Source organism: Zonotrichia leucophrys, chromosome 5 (genome assembly GCF_028769735.1).
Source record: "Zonotrichia leucophrys gambelii isolate GWCS_2022_RI chromosome 5, RI_Zleu_2.0, whole genome shotgun sequence".
Classification (NCBI taxonomy): Eukaryota; Metazoa; Chordata; class Aves; order Passeriformes; family Passerellidae; genus Zonotrichia; species Zonotrichia leucophrys.
Genome location: NC_088175.1, coordinates 28,066,338 through 28,085,714, shown reverse-complemented (window position 1 = coordinate 28,085,714; position 19,377 = coordinate 28,066,338). Strand labels below are relative to the sequence as shown.

The window sequence follows — 19,377 nt, the reverse complement described above, 5'->3', positions numbered from 1 at the left end:
TTAGCTGGACATAACCATTTCCTATAAGAAATACCAACAAACAGTTCATGAATTCTTACATTGCCACATAAGTAGTGGGATTTTACAGCCAACACTCCTTTTATAAATCCATTAATGTTCTCATAAAAATCGAACGTATTTTTAGGACACAAGTTTTCATGCACTAGATTACAGCTTTACAGATGACAAACTCTGAGCCTGAAACAGCTTGACAATGTCCTTTCAGCCTGTTCATCAGATTAACTTTCTGTCACACATCAGATGAACAGCTTCCTTGGTTTCTTGCCTAATCTAACACATAACCCAAGCAATTCCCAAGCACGACCAGAAGCAAAAAAAGAGGACACTATAACATTCCACTTCTTTCTAATAGCACATTTAGTTTGAAATTTTCATCTAAGAAAGATTATCCTTTTAGCAAACCATTTATAGTGAAGAGACTCTGATTTCAGATAGGATTAAAACAACATATTAGACATATACAAACCAAGCACTCTGAGTTGCTTACAGGACTAATAATGTGTTATGGGTCCTTTCACATCTAGGTCACTGGTTCAAATTCAGCTTTAGTTGGTGATGAGTGACACGGAACAATGAGGTAAGAACCCAGTTACAAATCTGGCCTCTTATCCTTGACTCTGCAACATATACTCTGTGCACTTGGGCTACTCACCTAACTACTCTTTCCTGTAAATTCTACAACTGTAAAAGAGTAGTAAGTATTATTACTATCTTACTAACTCTAGAAGACAAATTAATTTAGGATTCTGAAAGTACAAAATATTATCAGAAGTTTATTGCTGCTTTCAGGCTGTTCAAGAGCTAACAACCAAATACATTAAGGGGGAACTTTCTCAGGACAGGTCAATGCCGTGATGTTAAAAAAACCCACCAAAACACACTGGCCATACCTGTGTCTTTTGATAGGAAGATAAACATGGAAATCAGATGTTGAATGAGCCTGAAATTTCACAGATAGCCAGTAGGGGTTAAAAGGGATGAAAAATGGAAATCCAGAAGCAGTCATTTTACAAACAGTAAAGATATAGGGAGAAAACCCTGTGGTGTGGAGATGCACTGTGCTCTTCCATGACACAACACAGGAAGTAAATGCCATATCAATGTTAATCAAGAAAGAAGGGAAAGAAGAGAAGGAAAGGAGCTTATCAGCCCTACATCCCTTGATAAAACTTGACTTTCCAAAGGAGCCTGCACTGTTGATGTCTGTACTATTCTTGTCCTGTGGCAAAACAAACATGTCCATTTTCAACAAGCACGATGCTGACACATCTTGCTACTTCAGATCCTTAATTAAAAACAAGGAATGAGAGCAACAAAGGAATAAAACACAGAGCACCAATATATTTTAACTCATTCTTAAGCTAAAAGGTGAAAAGCAGTGGTGATAGTTTAGGCACAACATAATAGATTCATTAAAAACCTGTAACTGCTAGAAAAATCATTATGCCATCTCTTGAGTAGCCCTGATTCTAGAATATTCTGGAAGTATGGCTCGTACGCAGCACTGAGAATCTTTTATATGTGCTGGGAAATTCAGAAACATTTCAACTATTCCATGTGTTTTTCCTAAGTATCTTCAAATATTTTAGCCACAGGACAAAAATATGTTTTACTGAAAACATATTTTGTTATTATTCCCACAGCAGAGTCAGCTGTGCTTTCTTTCCAGAGGAAGCTCACCCATAGCAATTCTAAAGGGCAAGGAGAAGCACGAGCACTGTGATCTAGACAATTTAATAAGACAAGGCACAACAATTTTGTGCCAAGAAGGAAATTATAAAGGTGAAAAATTATGCCTTTATCTTCCAAATCTAGTTACCAAATTTCAAATCTTTCTGCCAGAGGATGGGAGCAGTATTTGAGACATGTACTTCAGAGATACTTTGGCAATGGGTGGAACCAATAAAAACCACAAGCACAATTTTAAAATTATTTAATGGGCCATGATTTGCCAGACTCCTATTGACAAAATTATGAAGTAAAGTCATAAATGAGTGTTAAGGCATTGCACTGAAGTTACTTGCTACTCCCTGACATTCCGTTTAAATCTACCTTCAACCTCTTTCCCTTGTCCACCGAAATGAGTTGCAGAAATAATGTCAGTTTTAACCACTGCTTAGTTATTTTTGCCACTGAGCTGTACTTGCGTAAAGTCAGACAGGCTTGAGACAATGGTGTGTGATCAACAAGAACACAGAGAAGCTGATCAGAGCCATCAGAAAGTGCAGCAAGGAGACAAAGAGGGGAAATACCCATGTTATGCAAAGTGGAAAGTCTACATGCAATTATCATGCCTTTGCAAGAAGAGCATTGCTGTGCATCATACATTTGGGCCTATGCATGAACTGAATGTTAAATTTTTCTGCATCTGCCCCTCACGAGGGTAGTCTGACTATTCTTTGCAAGTGGGGAAAACCAAAATTATAGTATTACTTTGTAAACCTTGATTCAGAATTATCTTTTTTTCTCAGCACACTACATCCTCACTATTACTCAAAAAAGTGCTTTTCTCTAATTCTGTGCAGAAAACAAGCATGAAGATATGAAGTAATATATGGCATCACAAAAATCCCCATATTACATTCACACAACAGAGAGATGCAGTCTGAGGCGCTGTACTTGAAAACCAAACAAGTGTAATTCAAGGAACATGACTGAGGATCTGCTTTCCTTCCTTTGTGAGCAATTGTTTCCTCCTTGGAATCTATGATAACCATTAGATAAGATGAAATTTGCACACCAGCCTGTGTATTTCCTCTTGTAGCAGCTTTAGAAGACTGACAAAATAATGCTTTAAATGCATGTGAGTGACAGTACAATGCTGAGAAACTGACATGGCTCAAAAATACATTCCCAGCCTTTAGAAAGTATCTGATCCTTTTATCAACTCCACATACTTTTTAATTGTAAATAGATTTTCAGAGAAACTGGAAAATAATTTTGTTTCAAGACTGTGTTAGGTTAGACTTGATAAATTGACTCACTTAGCCCCCTGTATTTCAAGAGAAGGCTGCAAGGTACAGTGTGGATTTGTGGCCGTGTAGAGTTTCAGTTCTGATCGAAGGGATTCCTTACCTTCAGACAGGGACAAATCATCAGCTGGAGACACCAGGTCTGCCTGGAGCCCAGAGCCACTGCTCAGCGCTGTGGTAATCTGATTCGTCAAGATAACCTGCAAACAGACAAGGAGAGGGGGATGGGAGATGAATTGATATAGCCACTGGAAGGCAGAGAGAAGCCCAGGACTGGAATGCTCCAGGCATAGCATTGAGATGACCCTCTGTATTCTGATCTTTAGCAAATTCAACACTCAGAGCATTTTGAACTACCTGCAGAAACTGAAAGAGTCAATTGCAAGAAGTGGAGGAAAAGGGATATTGTTAAAAAGATGAAATACTGAACAACAGTATGTTGATACATACAGGTACCTTAAATGAAACTACTGCTCTGAAGAGCTTCATCTTTTGCTCATATTCCATGAACATTTTGATGCTCATTACAAAACCCCACCTTTTCTTCATAGTCGAAGAGAAAATCTATTTTCCAAGTAATTTCCACACTTTCTTCCTTTGGCTGAAACACAGTGCCGTGGAGGAAGATGTGGTAGGGGTACACTCCCATTGATCCGAAGCACAAAAGCACTAAATGTTACAGGGCTATCTTTATAAAAGGGGATTTTTTTAGTGCTTTTCAGGATCTCAAGATTCTGATAAACAAAACTGTAGCACCCACTGTGCTCTCCTCCAACAGCATGAGCAATAGCCATGCCTACAAGAGATGAACAACTTCTTGCACCTTTCAATGCATACTGGTTTTTAGCAACAGAAAACATTATGCAAACAGTGCAAACACCACAGAGAGAAGAACGTAGCTATAGCCACAGTTATCTTGCAATGCTTTGGATCTCTAAGCAGCTGCACTTTTTGCAGTAACAGTTGGTCTCCACTTTGCTGACTGACAAACTTCAAAAATTAATTTTTTTTAAAGAACCAAAATGATTCTTCTACTTGCATTGAGAGCAGACAAACTCCAAACTCTCTTACAAATTAATGGCCTGTCTTCAGATGTATTTGACACAGGAGAAAGGCAGAAAGGAATCCTACACAATACTTGGTTGAATGCAGTTTCACTGGAATTTACTGGAATAAATTAACAGATTACCATTGCTAAAAGGAAGAGGAATTTCTCTGCCATTCCCTCCACTACTTGTCCTTCCCTCTGATCATGGCTTCCTCCTGCTTTGTAACTCTTTCAGCAGTAAGATATGACACACTGTCCCCTTTCTTTTCCCCACACAAAGAGACCCCACACAATCTGCGTCAGACCAACGAGCTGTGACCGCAGCGGTGGTGCTGCAGGGTATTGTGTCTTCTTCAGGCAGCATGGCATGAGGTGCCAGCAGTGTGATGGAGAACGTGACCTTTACAAGACTCTACCTCCCTGCTCATGCCAGCCCACCCAGCTTTGTGCTGCAAACAGGTATGATGGTGCCTGAGAGCTTTATGGACTGTATCAACACCACTAAATTGAGAAGCATGTAAGTCAAATCTTTGCTTACCCAACAGGAGTTCAAGACCTTCAGAACTCCATAGTGATGCCCCTTCATGCTCATCTGCTATTGACTACAAGCTCTGAACAAACTTGAGCTAGCTGTGATCACTCTGCACAGCTTAACCACAGGATGCACCTTTTGGGACTGGGCATTTATGATCACTGCAGTGAACATGGACATGGTAGATAACAGCCTTGCTTGGTCCTACACCTTGGCTAAGGTACCACTTGCAATATTGCTAACAGCAAACACAAGTGAAACACATTACACCCCTCTGCTGTTTCCCCCTGAGCTGCTGTGTGCACCTACAAGCACCTAAAAGCAGACAGCAAAAGGTCTGGTACACACAACTCCTTGCTGCCACTGATGGCTGACTTGTTCATAAAGATTACAAGGTAGGATAATTCAATTTATTAACAAAGAAAAAAAAAGTCATTTTTCCCTTTTTTTCTTTCTAGGATACTTATCTTCCATTTTAGTGAGCTAGTTCATCCTTGTAATAGGATGGGCATCAAAACCAGTTCAAGGCAAATGAAAGGAATAGGCAGCCAAGAGTCAGTAGGGATAAGAAAGGATGTGAGACCTTTCCTTCTTGAAACCATTCTCACTTTGTTTCCACTGTATCACAAAAGCCACAGACTCACATATCCATAGTACCCAGTATTAGAAAATGTGCTGAAACAGAACACACTAACAGACTTATACTCACGTACTGGTGAGGTATGAAGTTTTCATTGGCACATTTTGCAATGATCACATTATTAACAAGTATCAAGCTCTCTAAGTGATTCAGTCACCTCAGACTCGTGCCAAGATAATCTTTGTGCCGTGCCATCACGTATTTTATTATTTATGCAGCACATTTTAAAGAAATGTTGCCATGATTAAGGAACATTTTTAATAGAAAAAAATACCTAAGCACACTATATTTCATATTGCTTTCCTTCAAAGGAAACTAACTGTGAAGCCTTCCAAAAAAAAATCAAAAGAAAAATGAACAAGAAGAATAATGCAACAGCTTTTTTTTTTAATCTTCCAGATTCCTCCTTAACCAGGAACTCCACAGCACTATTAGCTGTTAAGACTGAAAGTCTTCTTCACCTTTTATGCTTAACTCAAGCAATGCCTCTGAACCTAGATTTCAATTTCTGATGTATCCTTCAGTAACTATTCAATACTAATATCCTAGATTCCCTGCTATACTGTTTTAAAAAATCAGTTAAAAAAAAGCAGAATCCTACCTAAGTAAATGTTCCTCTCTGACATGCTCTGAGGATGGAAATTAAGCATATTCTGAGTTTTATGACTTCACTGACAGTTACAAATTTGCTTAAATACATATGTAAATACTATCTTGAATAAGCAGATTTCCTCTGAGATGAAGCCATATGCAGATACAAAATGCTTATTTTGGAATTAATTGAAAATTATTCCTCATTTCTCCATGCCTGCAGAACCAACACAGATGCAGTTCTCCCATAAGACAAGTCCAGCCACAAGACAAGGCTGTTAGCTAAGCACTAAATTTGGCATCAAATTCCCTGTCACACTTCTGCAGCCTCACCTACGGCAAAATTCTTTCATCAGGTACAGGTATTCTTATCATATATATATTTATTTATATATGTATTTTCATGTATCTTTTTGTAGCTCCCATAATACAGTTTGAACCTCACTTTGAGAGTGTGCAGATTACTCCAAACTCACTAAATCAAATATGCTGTGGGTCACTAACAAAAGGAAAGAGCTGGTCCTTTGCTACAGTTATGAAAAAATAAAAAGGCACCCAGATTCAGCAAGCTCTTCAGAATAGATACATCTATCTTCAAAACTTCAACCATATCCCATTGCTGAAAAGTGCCAAGTTTTATTTTTCCATGAGCAAAACTTTGGTCATTAATACTTCGGCAGTTAAAGTGCCATTCAAACGAGACCATACATTTTCAGCAGTCACCAGTCCTTACAGGCATTCAACTTGAAGCCTTGAGTACTGGTATCACACGACTCCAGTGGCACATTTAAAAACTTTATTAATTTTTCCCCAAATTCTCCTTCATGAATCTGAAAGACATGCATACATTCCATTCTGCCATCCTTTGAAATGGTTTGATGTATTCAGAGAGTTGCAAATAGGTGTTTGAGGGAATGATTAAGCTTGTGTGTGATATGGAGAGAACACCCAGGTGGACAAAGGAGATCTGGTGCCAAACAGCTCTGTGAGTTCTGGTGAGGAATCACATTTGTACTTGGACAGCATCAGCTGAGTCTCACGCATTGCTTCATACATGGGTGCACAGGACATCATGCTGGTTTTGATGTTAAAGATGGTGTTTTTTACAAACCACCAAAAAGAAAGTCTGGGTTGGTCTGATAGGTGGCACACTTGAGAGAAACTACCTGCTAAAGTGCTTGGAAACAAGCTGGGCTTATTAGAGAGTCCAAGCAGACTTACTAGAGAGTGCTTTGCACTGAACTAGCAATGGCATTTCTTCAACTCTTCATTGTAGATCTGCCATTAATTTAACCTGTTTAGCACAGGAGACATGCCAGATCCTCCGGCTAAGTAGGTAAGGAAAATCTGCCTCTGTTGGGATCCCTTTGGACAAACACTGGACAGCTTACCAGCCAAGCACAGCTTCCTTTCAAGAGGTTCAAAGCCAGTCATATGTTTATTAACTTCCAGCAGAACACTCAACAGTGAGAATATTGCTACATGGTATTTTGATGTTATCATACTGAAATACACAGTATTTTAAAAGATACTATATTTAAAAACACCTAGTATTTTAAGAGGAGCTCCTATTTCCAATATCAACTAGTGGGACAAAATATTTTCACTGCCACTAAGACTCACAAAAAGCCATCATACCTCTTTATACACAACTGTGTCCTGACATGTGCAGCAGGTAAGGAAGCTTTGCTATTGCTCTTCTGTTCCTACTTTGTAATGAACAAAGGGTGTGGGTCTTCTTTAGTCAGCAACTGTGCCTGAATAAAAAACACTCTCCACTGCTAAAAGAGGGGAAAAAAGAGTCAGCTAGACAGCTCAGTAACACTAGAAACACTAGAGACTTCAGTGCAGTCTCCCATGGAGTTCAATGAACCACGGCCTTTAACTTCCAGCCCATTCCCTTGCCATTGGTTAAGAGAGCTATTTAACAAGTGAAAATTTACAGTCCTCAGCCTTCCAATTCTGGCAGAATTACCAACTCTTTGGAAATTCACTCGGATTCAGATTTCAAAATCCTTTCTGGGAAAATGTCTACTACTTAAAATACCACACAAATGATGGACTACACAATTTCCCAATCTTTTACTTCAATTTTTACTGCAGCATAGCTACCTCAGATAGTAAAATAACTCCATATAACAATTAGAAGTGTCACGACAGCAAAAAGAATTAGAAAACCCAGAGATAAACACAATAAGACAGCGGGAACACTTTTTCAACTTCCTAATTTCAGGCATGTTAGAAAAACCCCACAACTTCCTCCTCTGATTACCTTCTCACTTTTTATAGGTGCCAATACCTGGAAAAAAATGGACACAAGCGTTTCTCAAGGAAAACAGCACTCAGGTTCCAGATAGGTCATTATTACTTCTAAGGGTTAATCTAAAAGTCAACAACAGTGTTAATATCCCATTTAAATCTTCATATGTTGATGTGAAAACAGAGTCACTGTCCACTGATGTGATTTCAGCAGATGCTAGTTTTTTTGGAGGCATATTAGAAAAGTAAAAAAAAAAAAACACTTACTTTTTGTGCCTAAACTCACAACATTCCCATTTATTTGGAATAGCAAAGTTCCTGCATATGCAGAAAATCCCTGCAGGTCCTGGGAGAGAGTTGGCCTAAGAACTTCACACAGAAGAATAAGCAAACTATATTTTGTTTGGTTATTTATACAGTACAATTTTTCAAGTACTCCTCCTGCCCATCCTAGACCACACTGAAATTACAAAACCTGACTTTGTCATCCTTGTAAATCCAGTTGAGTAAATAAGCTGTTTTCTGTAAACTTGTGGTCTCAGCCTCCTTGTTAGTTTATTACAAAATTAAAGGGAGCTCGGCACAGAACTATCAATCAGTAACCAGTAAAGGTAGGAAGTCTTCTGGAATGTACCAAAAGGCAAAAAACCACACTATTTCATGAAATGGCTGCTTGTTAAAAGAACGAAGCAGAAATCCCCATTTCGCATGCAACACTATTTAGGAAAATTCTTATTAAAGGCTTCCTATTGAGCTGGGAGAGCAAGCACAAGAACACTTGCAATAATCCCACATTACTCCACCCTTATTAGCCCATTCATTTTGTGGTTTTCACTGTGCCCAAGAAACGTCACTAGAGAGCACCAAGTACAAGTGACAAGTCACTGGGGCAGGGATGATGACCCTGCATGCTGGAGGAGAAAGAAAGGAAGTTTTACTGATCCCCAGCCAATCTGTCTTCCCACCCCTGAGAAGGCACCTCCCTCCCTTTCCCTGAAGAACACAGCTTTTCATGAGGTATTCAAGTAATGGCTCAAAACAATAAAGGACACTGCACCAAGCAGTACCACAAAGTCAGATGGGGCTGGCAGCAAGCCTGAAAACAGCAAAAGGGAACAGTGAGAAAAATAGGGTGAAAAATCATGATTCAAACAACTGTGAGAGCAACAGCCTTCTCCTTGAAAACCTGTTAAAGATCCTCAAGACTGGCATCAGTCTGCTCAAGAAAGAATCCAAAATTACCACTATCTGTGACAGTAACAGGGTACTTGTGGACTTCATCTAAGCTACACACTGAATTAGCTTTTTCTTCAACTTCTGTTTCTTTGGGGAGATTTTCTTCAGCATCAGAGTCCATTTGACACAAAAGCTGTCAAAAGTAGTGCAAGACCTCAGCAGAACTTCTACTTAACACTCACAAGGAATAAAACATGCTTAAAACTCAGCTTTTTTGGTGAAATCATGGAGTTGCAAACAGTAAAAAAGAAAGGTCTGAATGCAATACCGAGAGCTCCTAACCGAAACATGAGTTTTCAAGAGAGAATGTCAAGTGTCCACAGCTACAGCAGCACTTGAAGCCAGTTACTGCTCCACAGAGCCTCACCTCACAGGAGACTGACTTTTAGTGAGAAAAGCCCCTGCACAGTCAGACAGCTCTGGGCTCCAGCACCAAATTAAACATATTTATATCACAACTATTATAATGACAAGAGATAAAATATATATATATATATATCTTCATTCTTAGAAAATGCAAACTATTTTGGTTCACACAAACCAAACACAAAAGAAAAAACCCAACAGTTTATCATCTCAAATCCAAGCAAATCACCACACCCACCCAATACTTATCCCACTAGGTGTCTTGTATTCCTGAGCTGAGCAGTCACCAGCCCCAGCAGCTCAGGTTTCTGTGGGAAGAATATAAATAATGTCAAATACTGTATAAAGCCCAGACATCACAAGTAAAAACTTTCTAATACATGAAATTCCCATATGCAAAGTCAAATACCACTTCTTGTGTTTAATCAAGGCCTAACTAGGATACTCAAAAGTATCTTTACATATAAAGTATCTTTACATATTTTACTAAAATGGTTGTAGCACAAAGCTGCTTCACTGCAGGCATAAGCAATACACAAATGCCCACATTTAACAACTGTTGCTAATCCAAATCAGCTGAAAGATGAAGTACCCATTAGAGCCATCTTGCCTGTAACATGACAGAGGAACAGGCTGGAGGGCTGTGATACACAGGCTGGAGGAAAGCAGGCAGATATTTTCAGTCACAGCATAGCAGCCACCCTGACTGAAGGCAAAGCCAAGAGCTGTTAGCTCAACCAATGTTACCAGAATTTGGCATAATTCCCTGAATAACAGATATATACACATAAACCACTGGAAGCCTATTGAGAACCACTTCCTAATCCCATATGCAATGTACACTCCTACAAGTGCTGGCCTTGCCTCAGAGGAATTTCAACTGCACCCATTTTCATCAGAATTCAGAGGAAAAAAATAAAAGCAATTGAACAGCACAGAAACAAGAAAGCACAATTCTCTGGAAGGCTCACTTACACCTTTTAAAAGATTAGAGATTGTTGATCAGGACACATTGTTGGTTAGCTGCAACCTTATTAGAGCTCTTAGGAGAGAGAGAACTTGCAGCTCTTGTTTTGCCAAGGTATCACTACCCAAACTTCTCCTCTTTCATCCCTCAGTGAGACAATTCATAGCAGCAGAGGTGATTTTATAGTTATTGGATTTCATGGGGTATAAATAGGACTTGGCAAAAGCCAAGGTATCTTTCAGACACTAGTCACTGTATTTACAATCAAACTTACTCTGCTTTGCATAGGAAAAGTACAAAGTTATGCAATTCTATTCCATAAGCCTTTTGAAGAAGTGTCTATTCGCATCTCTGCCAGCTGCTTAAAAAGCATCACAATGAATTAAAACTTCCACAATAAAAAAAAAAAAAAGAAACAAAGCAAAACAAAAGCATGTTGTTCTCAGGCAGCTACAGGCCTTCAAGTTGAAATAGCTACCACCCAGCAACAGCCTGAGGTCTTTAGCCTTTCCTACTCTGTGAACGAGGGATGCAGCCAACACAAACGTAATGCTCAAAATCCCCACCACAGCACCCTTGTGCTGAGCTGCCCAGGAGAAGGGCCTGTGTGCCTGCCCAGGAGAAGGGCCTGTGTGCCTGCCCAGGAGAGGGCCTGTGTGCCTGCAAGGCCTTCACATCCAGCAGCCTGCACAGACCTGTTTGCAGAGATGTGCATCCCCCCAGAGGGATGGCCACCCGCCTTCCTGTCCTGGCAGGGGCCCAAAGCTCCCTGCTCAGTTTCCAGCAAATCTTCCTCTTCTCCACCCTCCCCTCCAGCCCCTGTTTAATGATGGCTTTCTGAATTGAGCTTTCTCATGTGTCTAGCTAGAGATGGCAGTAAGAGACTGCTCTGACACTGGCTGAGGAAACACAAAATACCTCTCAAGAAATCACTGTAATCCACAGGCAAGTTTTACATTCAAACCTGCTGCACTCTAAAAGCAGCGAGCACCACTGCTTTAAAGGGAGTTTTCTGATGAATGCCAAATTGTCTTGCAACAGAATAAATAAAATTATGAACTCACAGTTCACTCTTAGACTCTTTGCTGTTCTCTGCAACAGCACTTTTGGTTGGTTGAATTTGTTTTGTTTTGAAGGATGGGGAAGAAACTGGGTTGCCTGGAAAACCAGCAAAGTCATACAGAATTTCAGTTCTGCACTGGCATGTTCCAGATTGAGAGGAGAGACATCTACACTTTCATAAGACGGCAAGGAAGTAAAAATTTATGCTCACTGTTTTCCCAATGAAAAACCTCGTTAAGTTTATTGACACTTGTCATTGGCAGAAGAAAACAGACTGAAGGCTCTTTCCTTCCAGTTGCTGTGTTCAGATCTTCTGCTATGCATCTATCCTCTTTCATCCAGTACTTCAAATTTACCTCGACCTACACTAATTCTTTGACATTAAACCTCACTATCTTCTGGTGGAATAAATGTATTGTTGCCCCTTTTGTATAGACAGATGCACAGACACTAAGCAAACTGACTAAAGGTAGCATAAATGTTAACTACTATTCCTAAACCCTGATTTTAAGAACAGAGTTAAAAGTTGGAAAGGGTCATACTCCCCCAAGCACTCTAGAACACCTCAGACTATCTAGTAGGTAGCTAGCAAATTATATATTTATAATTCTTTCCATATTTGGAGTTTATTTTAATCAGGGTTTTTTATATCTGTCTATACTTAGTTTAGCTTACTCCTAACAACTCAATAGGAATATGAAGTAACTGGAGAAGTGTCTATTATTCATTACTAAACTAATGAAATACTACTAACAAGGTCTACTTAGGGCTCATGGCCCATTTCAAGTTGATAATTAGTACATCAGCATTTTTATTTCATTTTTATGTTTTGACAAGCTCATCAGAAAGACCATTTATACCAACATACACATGCAGGTCTTGATAGATACAGCATATAAAGCACAACTTCATGTCATTAATTCCATTAATTCCTGAAATCCTTTCCAATTAGTTCCTTCAAGCCAGGGGGTCACAGGAGACTCTCTGAATCTTGGATACAAACTAAAACAGCTCAATGGCCTACTGTAATTTACAGCTTTGCTGAACAGTTTTAAAAACACTTTCCCTAGCTCCACCTTATTCCACAACATGACTCTATGCCAACATTCTTAAAAGGAGGACAGTGTTAGTTTAGACCTCTGCTTGGTATCTTGTGGAAGCAGGAAGAAGTACTTCCAGGATGTGCTAGAATATTTGTTCCCCTAGTCCATTCATTAAACTTTACATGCAGGTAACTACTACCACAATCACATGGCTTATTTTTTTTTATACACAACATACTTTATCAGGACCACAGAAACAGAGCAAATCTTTTCTAGCCCATGGTTATGTTAGAGAACACAGAATGCTTCACACCACACCTTTTGGAAAACTTTTCTTACTGTGCTATGGCCTTCCACTGAACACATTTCAAGACTCGGGATTTTTATACTTGTCTAAAGGCTATGCTTAGATAATCATGTAGGCTTTATTTCAGTGTATGTAATGGTCTGTAGGTTTGAAGTACAGAGTAACAGGGAATTTGGATACATGACTCCAACCACCCATTTGCCCAAGCTATTTGACAGGTCTGTAGAGAATTAAGGCAGTAATTGATACTGCACAGAAGCCTGACAATCAATATATTGATAATTTTTACAAAACAAACTAGACACTGTCACAGCATACACACAGTACATGGTGCAGTCCAGAGTATGCACAGAGTATCACAAACACAGAGTGTCACCATACAGCTGCAGAAAGCTTCAACCCACACACAGTAACACCATACTGTAGCAGAAGGCTTCAGGTGCCTGCCCATACACAGCAACATCACATCACTTCAGAAGGCTGCAAGCATCTGCCCCTCTTGTTCTTTAGCCCAACCTTTCACACCCCTCATGTTGGTGCATTGCACCTGTGTGCCCTTCACTGCTGGTGCAGTGCACCTGGGCACTCTGTGTCTCATGACCTGCAGTGCTGCTCACCTGCCCCACACAGCTGTAGCCCATTGGGGATGGGGCTCAGACACAGCCCTGCTCCCAGTTACCACAAACTGAGTGCCTACAGCTGACACCAGCATTTAGTGCAGCTGATTTAGTGAATGCTGTGCTCCTGCTGATTTTAAAGTTCACTTATCAACCTCTATAGCTGTAATGGCTCTAAAAAAGTGAAGTCAAAGAAGAAATAAAATACCCAGATGCTGAAACAAACAGCCTCTCAAATTGCTATCAGTTTCCCTTCCTTCTGAGTCAGTGCTCAGAAAGGTATGAAAGAACAGGTGAGAATGAATTACATGTATTAAAAGCTGTAGATATCTATTAACATTTCATTTTAGACATTTTCATAGACTGAATTGCATGTGTACCTTTAGAGCCTAACCTACAGTTTAGCCAATAATCTTTCTCTGCCAAAAATATTTGTAGTATTACAAAATCATCAGTAGCCCCAGCCTCCTTTAAAATGCAACCATACAAAACACACCAGTCTGAGCACGGGGTAGTACTTTTCTTCTGAACCAGTGACTATTTTCATAATCAAAATATTTTAGTCCAAGTGGATGGAAAGTCAAAGTTTTACCACCTAGCTTTTTGAGCTTTCTAATATATCAACATACCTCTAAAATGCAGCGCAAAATTTTTATGCAAAAGAAGATTACTTGGGTATATTTGATCAGTCTCCTAAACCTGCAGACTTAGACAATTAAGAGCACTAACCTTTGACATTTTTCCTCTTATAATATTCTACACATTTTCTAAACTAAGGTATTCTGAAGAAAATTAAAAAAAAATAAATGCAACCTATACAAAAGACACAGTGGTGGACTGTCTTACAAAGTTTTATTAGCACTCTTTGAAGACTGCTATAGCATTTTAGGAAGCCTTGTTACACAGTAGTAAGATTATCCTAGGTGCTTCTTCCACAAAAAGCACATTTAAAAAGAAAGCTAGTAGTAAATAGTTCATAATGAGACAGGAAGAAAATATGCCCAAACATGTACATGTATAATTGTTTTCCAAACATGTCAGATCTGGTATCACTTAGAGGAAAGAAGAGGAGAGGGGACATAAATCATCCAAGTTTCTTATCAATATTTGGGGGGAAAAATAAAATTTTGTGGCATAAAACATTCTGGAATTTCAGCGGCATTGTCTTTGCCTCCGTAACCTATTTTTTTTCTAAATCTTTTCACTAGGAAATATAGTTAGTCTGTATTTCTCCAATAAAATTGGTCTTTTTATCACATTTTAAATTTCTACTGAGCTACCCAACTTACTTGGAGTGTATTTTCTTGGAAGCATAAATAATTAGAAACCTTTTTGACAGTTAGGACTGAAGATGGAAACTGAACTCTGAAAAATGCAAGGAATCATTTTTGTGCTGAGACTGCAGCATGACACACACCCCCTTTGGCTTGCTAATCACTGAGTACAGGTCTGCTGCTTCCAGTGGAAATGACACTGGGCCTACAAGTATCACTGTTTTGTTTTCTTGGCACCTCACTTTTTATGTAAATATTTGTAAACACTTAATAAAACAAACCCAAATATCTTTATTCAGCTATTTGGGTACTCTAGAATATTTACAGCTGTTACTAGAACAACAGAAATTTTAGTTGATGTCAGGTGAATATAAACAGGCTGTGGCACCTTTAGTGATCTTAAACTCTAAGAAAACCTTGGGAATGGTACAGGATTTCAGCTTTTGCACAATTTGAAATTATCTGTTCTTTAGGAATACACTTAAGTAGGTAAATTTTGCACCTCATTCAAACAACCCAAGTGCAACAAAAATTTGCTGTCCATCCTACAAACTACACATACAGGTATCAGAGAAAAGCAGTTGGTGCTTTCTGGACAGCCAACTGAAATTTTGCAGCAGCTCTAGATGAATTTTCACTGCAGCTAGTAATTTTTAAATAGCATTTTCTCAACTTGTTCATAGAATTCAGACTCATGCATTTTCTTTGGCCTCCATAGAAACTGTTTCATCTAAAGCGTTTCTTAAAAAACCCTCATCAGAGTCTCCATTGCAGAGTTGCACAAAAAATTGCCAAGATAGTAATGTTAAAAATTAATCACATTAATTTAATTTAGAGAAGGACTTAAGAGGACCAAATTATGCTTTAGTCAATAGATTCTGTTGCCCCAGTAGGTTTTCTTCAGCCCCATGACTGGAACAGCTTCTTCCAGTGAGGAGTGAGGTACTTGGGCAAACACATAGGAAACCTGGCCTAGATTAGAAATTTTTGGATAGGACTGAAGTGTATGAGCAAACATTGTGGGAAACAGGAACAAAAAGACCAGCAAGATGTTTCCAGTGAGGCCGGAAGTGCATCTTCAGATGCACTGGCTGTGGGTCCTGAGGTAGCAGCTACAGATGCTGAGACACTGGGATTGGTACTGACAGCAGAATAGTAGGTCAGTGACTTTCTCAAGAAAGGATAGGATGTACTTGCAGATCTCTAAAACAAAAATTTAGGTAATTCAATACAAGATACTTGAACTTGAAAGCAAGGTGCACTACCAGAGCAGTGTGTGTGACAGATTAAATCTAATTGCTCAATTATATCTGACTCTCGGTGAAAATTTTTTCATGTTTGGCTGGATACTAATCTACAAAATACTCGGTGGGGTGTGGAGACATATAGCTTCTGGGATAGAAGGGCATTTATGGCTTTCCCCACTTCAGTTACACTGTCTGATTCCTGCCATCACCCAAACGTATCAACGAGGAAATGGTTTTCAGTAGTAGAGCTATCAATTCAGTAAAGTTATTTCTTCATTGGCTATTCCTTGAGTCTAATTAAAGAAATCTATAGCTTGTTTTACAATAAATTTCTCCTCAAAAAGTTACTTATTGTTTTTCTATTTAAAACAATCCCTATCTGCTGTTACCAAGTCTTAAAATTCCCTGCATGAAAGGAACATCAAGTAATGGATAGATTATACTCCAGCTGCCTCTTAGACTGATCTCCTCCTCCAGAACATTAGATACCCACTGCAGAAAGCAGCCTGACCAGGTAAATTCTCATTTTGAATTTTATTAATATTGCTCAGGGTTTTTTCCAGACTATGTAAGATTTATTGCAAGTCTAGTTTTATTGATCCTAAAGGAGTTACACCAAAGTGAAACGTGATCAGAGATTTGTCTCTGTCCAGCTTCATCCTTTTGTGCATAAATACATTCACAGAGAAACAATCAGTTCAGACTTTTTCTCTTTTTATTAACTCTTCACCTCAATTAATATTCAAGTGAGAACAGGAGGGAGCAGAAGTCCAATCGCATGTTCTCTAATCCTGGTTCTGAGGCTAAGTAGCTGCAACTACTTACAGATACAATAAATTCTTTGTGCCCTGTTTTCAAAGCAGGCCTAATGCCTACCCCATAAGAGTATTGTGGGATCCAGTATTTTGTTTTCCTAATGCTTTGAACTCACTGCATGAAGTGTGATTAAATCACAGTGCAGCACCACAAACCACCCTGTGTTCCCATGTTCCAGTGTATAGCTGGGCAACCTCTAAATACAATTTAGCAGTAATAGTTGACCTCTGTAGGTTCCATGTATGGTCTTGTAACAAAAAGTCTTAAAACTTCCCTCCAGAAAACCCACTGGCTTTTTTGTTTTCCTTTCGGCATTTTTGGCTGGGGGGGGGGGAAGGAGTTGATGTGTTTTTTTAAAATCTTTTGCCTTTGCTTGAGTTGTGAGTGAAAGCATCACTGGTTTGTACTGCAAGTTTGGGAAGGGTAAATCTGAAAAATTCCTCATGGCTGAACTTCTGGTATGTTGTACAACATTCTGTAAAGTATTAGCACTGTATTTAAAACAGACGGAAAGTAACAAATAGATGCCAGATTATTATTTAGATGTTAGCTATGATCTGTGTTCTTGGAAACAAGTTTTGGTCTCTCTTGAGCTTACTGAGGGTGTTTTAAAGAGTTGTTTAATAGAGCAGGGAGTACTGAATAGTTCCAGAACAGCAAAGACAACAAAATAACAGCAATGCAGAATAGCTTCAAATCAGCCCTGTACAAATTTATTTTCTGAACTGGATATCTCAGATCATTCCTGTGCCAGTAAAAGGCAAATAAATAGTTATTTTTTAGGGTGTTACAAGATCAACAAGTACAGAGTTTGGACTACTTTTAAAACATGAGGCTCAGTAAGGAGCTCTATATATCAGAGTAAGCAGCACAAAAAAAATATTCTGTTCCTTTCTGCAAAAGCACAGAATAAAACACATACACAGAGAAAGATCATGTCAGTGCTGAAATAAAATTCTCCACCTCAGATGTAAAAGCTGACTTTTTAACAGACTGGAAAAAACATCAGTGATTACCTAGATTTCAGTCCAAACTCCATCTCAATAGCCAAGAAAGAATTGTTGCTGAGGAAACTGCAGCCTGCAACAGCTCACCGAGAGCTGTGTCCACACTGAAGTTTGCAAGAGAAAGGGGAAGAGGCACAAATAATTAAAGAGAAGGCATGATTTACAGAAAACAAATACAAACTTCCTCCAGGAATGAACACTGCCTGGAATACCATCAGCAAATATAAATGGGAGGAACAGAATTGGCACACCTAGAACGTGGTGAGACATAGAGTCTTGAAAATTGCTGCTTTGGCGGTAAAGTGCCTGCTTCAAGTTTCACACACTTCAAAGAACGAGGCCATAAATAGAAAAGCCATTCTCACCAAGCAAGAAGCCATCCACTCTGCAGTACAGACTGAGAACTGCTCTTGCAATGAGCATCACAAGAAAGACTCACCATTCATTTTGCCACAGTTTCTATCCTGATTACAAATAGCAAGAGCCAGCCTCAAGAATAAATGCAGACCCATTGCAAACCAACACATCTAAATGCTTCTCAATTTGATAAAAATGACCAATGCCTAAATGGGTCACAGTAGCCCAAATTCCACAGATTAGTACTAAACTACAAGCTCTGTGAAACATATTTCTGAAATTCTGTATGGATAGCATCAGATTTAGGTGATTAAAAGATAATCTTGATACAGATAGTTGCCAACTCCACCTTGCCAATGTGCAAGGTGGGGGGACCAGAAAACCAGGAAGACGTTTTATATAAATGAATAAGGTCAAACAATGCCCATTCTTCATTTTCCTTAAAACTTGAAGTACTTTGAGGATATAAAGGAAGAGTTAATAATGCATTTTATAGGACTGTATTCTTATTTGCATTCTGGTTTGTGCCATAAGCAGATTCTCTCCATTCACAGAGATAAAATTTTTTCATAAGCTCCCATAACATCAAAACAACTACTGTAACAGGAGTGCATGAAAGACCTCAGATAATCATTACTGTGGGATTCATAGTGAAATCTTGAGAACTCATAACACAAAGTAGAAAAAAGCTAACTAACAGCTCTGTCTGCACTACAAATCTAGTTTACTAAGAAGTCTAGCCACAACACAGTTCAATTCTGAAGTCTACAACCATAATTTGATAACATACACGTGTACACGCAGCATGCACATGTTCTTTGTCCCAGATCTGGATCATGTCAGAGGCTTGTCCAGGCATAATCATTCCCTTCCCAATTCCTCTGTCCCAGGTCAAACCAGAACTCAAAAAATCCCTTGCCTTGCAGTGTGACATTGTAGGCTGGAGAAGGACAATGACACTCAGCTCTGTGTTAGCACAACAATTCCTTCCATCTCCTCTCTCAAACCACGGACA

The 19,377-nt window shown here is 39.1% G+C and overlaps 1 protein-coding gene across 9 annotated transcripts in view; it reads right to left on the bottom strand.

Moving 5' to 3' along the window:
- Positions 1 to 19,377, bottom strand: part of RAD51B (RAD51 paralog B) — a 400,026-nt gene that overhangs the window by 208,894 nt on the left and 171,755 nt on the right. For all 9 annotated transcript variants that reach the window (XR_010440386.1, XR_010440387.1, XM_064713534.1 and 6 more), the window contains exon 8: positions 3,097 to 3,193. Coding sequence is in view for 7 of the 9 variants with exons in the window: in XM_064713534.1 (XP_064569604.1) it covers positions 3,097 to 3,193 (97 nt within the window). In the remaining 2 variants the exon portion in view is untranslated. The remainder of the gene's footprint in view (positions 1 to 3,096; positions 3,194 to 19,377) is intronic.